A 2,500-nucleotide genomic window follows, 5' to 3' on the forward strand; every position below is an offset into this window, starting at 1 on the left:
TTGATACATCAGATGACAATTCCTGACCACTCTGAGGAAGAGCCTTTACAACAGCATTAAACTCTTAGAATTTTACTGGAAAGCATTTGGTTTTCAGAAAACTTTCATAATTATAAATATTTCCATTGCGTTCAAATAAATCTGAAACATAAATTATGCCGCTTTCATACTAGACTTTATTGTGTGAAGATTTTTATTTTTAAAATAATAGTATTATTCCAAAGGATTTCCTTATAAGGGGAATTAAGTATATAACATAATTTCCATGGCAATAATGCTTGATGATGAAATTTCGAGATTCTAAGTGGCAATAAAAAAATCTCCAATAAATAGTTATATCAAAGGGGTTCCCAGTGACGTCATTTGCCTATAGCGAATCGCGCTTCGATTACTTGACACAGGGATGTACTTCCTGTTTATCCTGGACACACTTTGAAGTCTCCGTACAATTTACTTACTGCTAAAACTAACTTTAACTAAATGGCCACTCCGGTTTCAAGTTTGAATCAGCTTGTTTCGCAAGCTACTGGTTTGTTCAAACAAATGTTTGGCGATGAGGCTAAAATAGCAGCCTGTGCTCCCGGAAGGGTCAACCTGATCGGAGAGCACACAGACTACAACGAGGGATACGTACTTCCAATGGTAAAAGTGTTTTCTACCTAGCACCTTAGTGACAGAAACCAAAAATATTGTGTGACCACTGACCAATACTGCGTGTGTATGAGCCAGGCATTACACTTGGTCACCGTGGTGGTTGGAAGTGCTGCTTCATCTGGTCATCTGGCGACCATTGTCACTGCGAGCGAGCATGCCGATGAGCCAAGGAGAGTAGATTTGAGATTGCCAAATGAGGGATTCTCACAGTCTCCAGGGATGCCAGATGAGGGATTTCCACTGTCTCCCGGGTTACCATATTGGGCCAATTACGTGAGGGGCGTTATACACCATTACAGAGGTAAAATCCACTACCGCAACACAACAAAATCATTGACATTAAAGGAACCCAGGAATGACGCAAACAATGACACGTATTTTTATAGATCTGGAGTCAAAATTCATGTCAGCAGTAAAAATACACCCACAAAATGACTCAGTAGTGGTTTTAGGTTTGTTTTGTGACAGTATCAGCTGTCTTCATGACACCTTTTAAAGCTGGCAACTGTTTACAAATCATTCAGCTCATGTTCCGGTTCCTTCATCCAACCCCAACTACTTCAATAATAATCTCACTACTTCCATCTACAGGCCACCATCTGCAGTACATGATCTTATCTCGCTCACACATGATCAAATACTTGTTTTAACGACCACTACCACGAGAGTGCATTACAAACAACAAAAATGGGGGAACGGAATCTAAAAAAGAAAAAAAATCTCTGGTCTTTGCAACATGTCAACATCATCACAAATCTGAACACTCCGAGAAAGACAGAAAGTCACCTACCACCCTTAATATGGCATTTTTGAATGTATACTCTCAATTAAATAAATATTTTATTGTTAATTACTTAATTTTAGATTACAAACTTGACTGTCTATTTTTAACTGAAACCTGGGTTGGTGCAGATGCACAAACAGTTCTTAAGTATGCCTCCCCAACAAATTTGAGTTTGAGGGCTAATATCGGAATTTTTTTATTTAGTCCGATGAGATTCTGATACTGTTTTTTGACTGATATAGGACTTAAGTCCGATACCAATATCGGATCGGGACACCCTTAGCTACTAAAAGTAACTAATAGAGTTTTATTGTAATGAAGATCCCAATATTGCATATAACGCTTTTTCAGTCTTATCATGAGCACTTTATACGATAAACATTGCCTACCCATTAATTAAAGTCACCAGGAAGTATAAAGGCCTAAGCCATGAATGACGAAGGGGATAGAATAGAAGCAACACATGAAATATGGTAAAGATCATGTAATTAAAAATAATTATTAAAAGAATAGATCATCATAATTTTTAAAAAGATAAACAAATATTGCTATTGATAACATTACAGAAATAGCTAACTAATTTAATTAGTTCTTTGTCCATGTTGGTAATGACCTACTAAAATAAATTCCTGAGCCAAGAAATAAAAATGAAATAGATACATATATTAAAAATAACCCCTTCACTATGTTTCTTAGTGCTGTAAATGAAACTGAAGTTTTAAATGTTGTAAAAACACAAAAAAATAGAAAGTCCACTTCAATCTGCTTTAATATTGACATGACATTAGTCAAAAGTATCATTGAATATGTTATGCAACTATTCACATATATCTGTAATTTGTCATTCAAAGATGGTATCTTTCCATCAAAAATGAAAACAGAAAAAGTAATTCCTATTTATAAAAAAATTGAGATAGACATTTATTCACTAACTATAGACCAATATCACTTTTGCCACAGTTCTTAAAAATTATAGAAAATTTGTTTCACACAGACTGGACATTTTCATGAAGAAACACAAGCTGTTAAGTGAAAATCAATATGAATTTAGAGAAAAATAAT

General features: G+C 35.0%; 1 protein-coding gene across 3 annotated transcripts in view; it reads left to right on the plus strand.

The window, feature by feature from the left end:
• Positions 1-378: 378 nt before the first annotated feature.
• Positions 379-2,500, plus strand: part of galk1 (galactokinase 1) — an 18,848-nt gene continuing 16,726 nt past the window's right edge. For 2 of the 3 annotated variants that reach the window (XM_077551555.1, XM_077551556.1), the window contains exons 1-2: positions 379-642; positions 730-955. In XM_077551555.1, the coding sequence (XP_077407681.1) occupies positions 481-642; positions 730-955 (388 nt within the window). In that variant the 5' untranslated portion in view covers positions 379-480. The remainder of the gene's footprint in view (positions 643-729; positions 956-2,500) is intronic. The other variant, XM_077551554.1, reaches the window with a different exon arrangement.

The sequence above is a fragment of the Vanacampus margaritifer genome, chromosome 18, assembly GCF_051991255.1.
Source record: "Vanacampus margaritifer isolate UIUO_Vmar chromosome 18, RoL_Vmar_1.0, whole genome shotgun sequence".
In the NCBI taxonomy this organism is placed as follows: Eukaryota; Metazoa; Chordata; class Actinopteri; order Syngnathiformes; family Syngnathidae; genus Vanacampus; species Vanacampus margaritifer.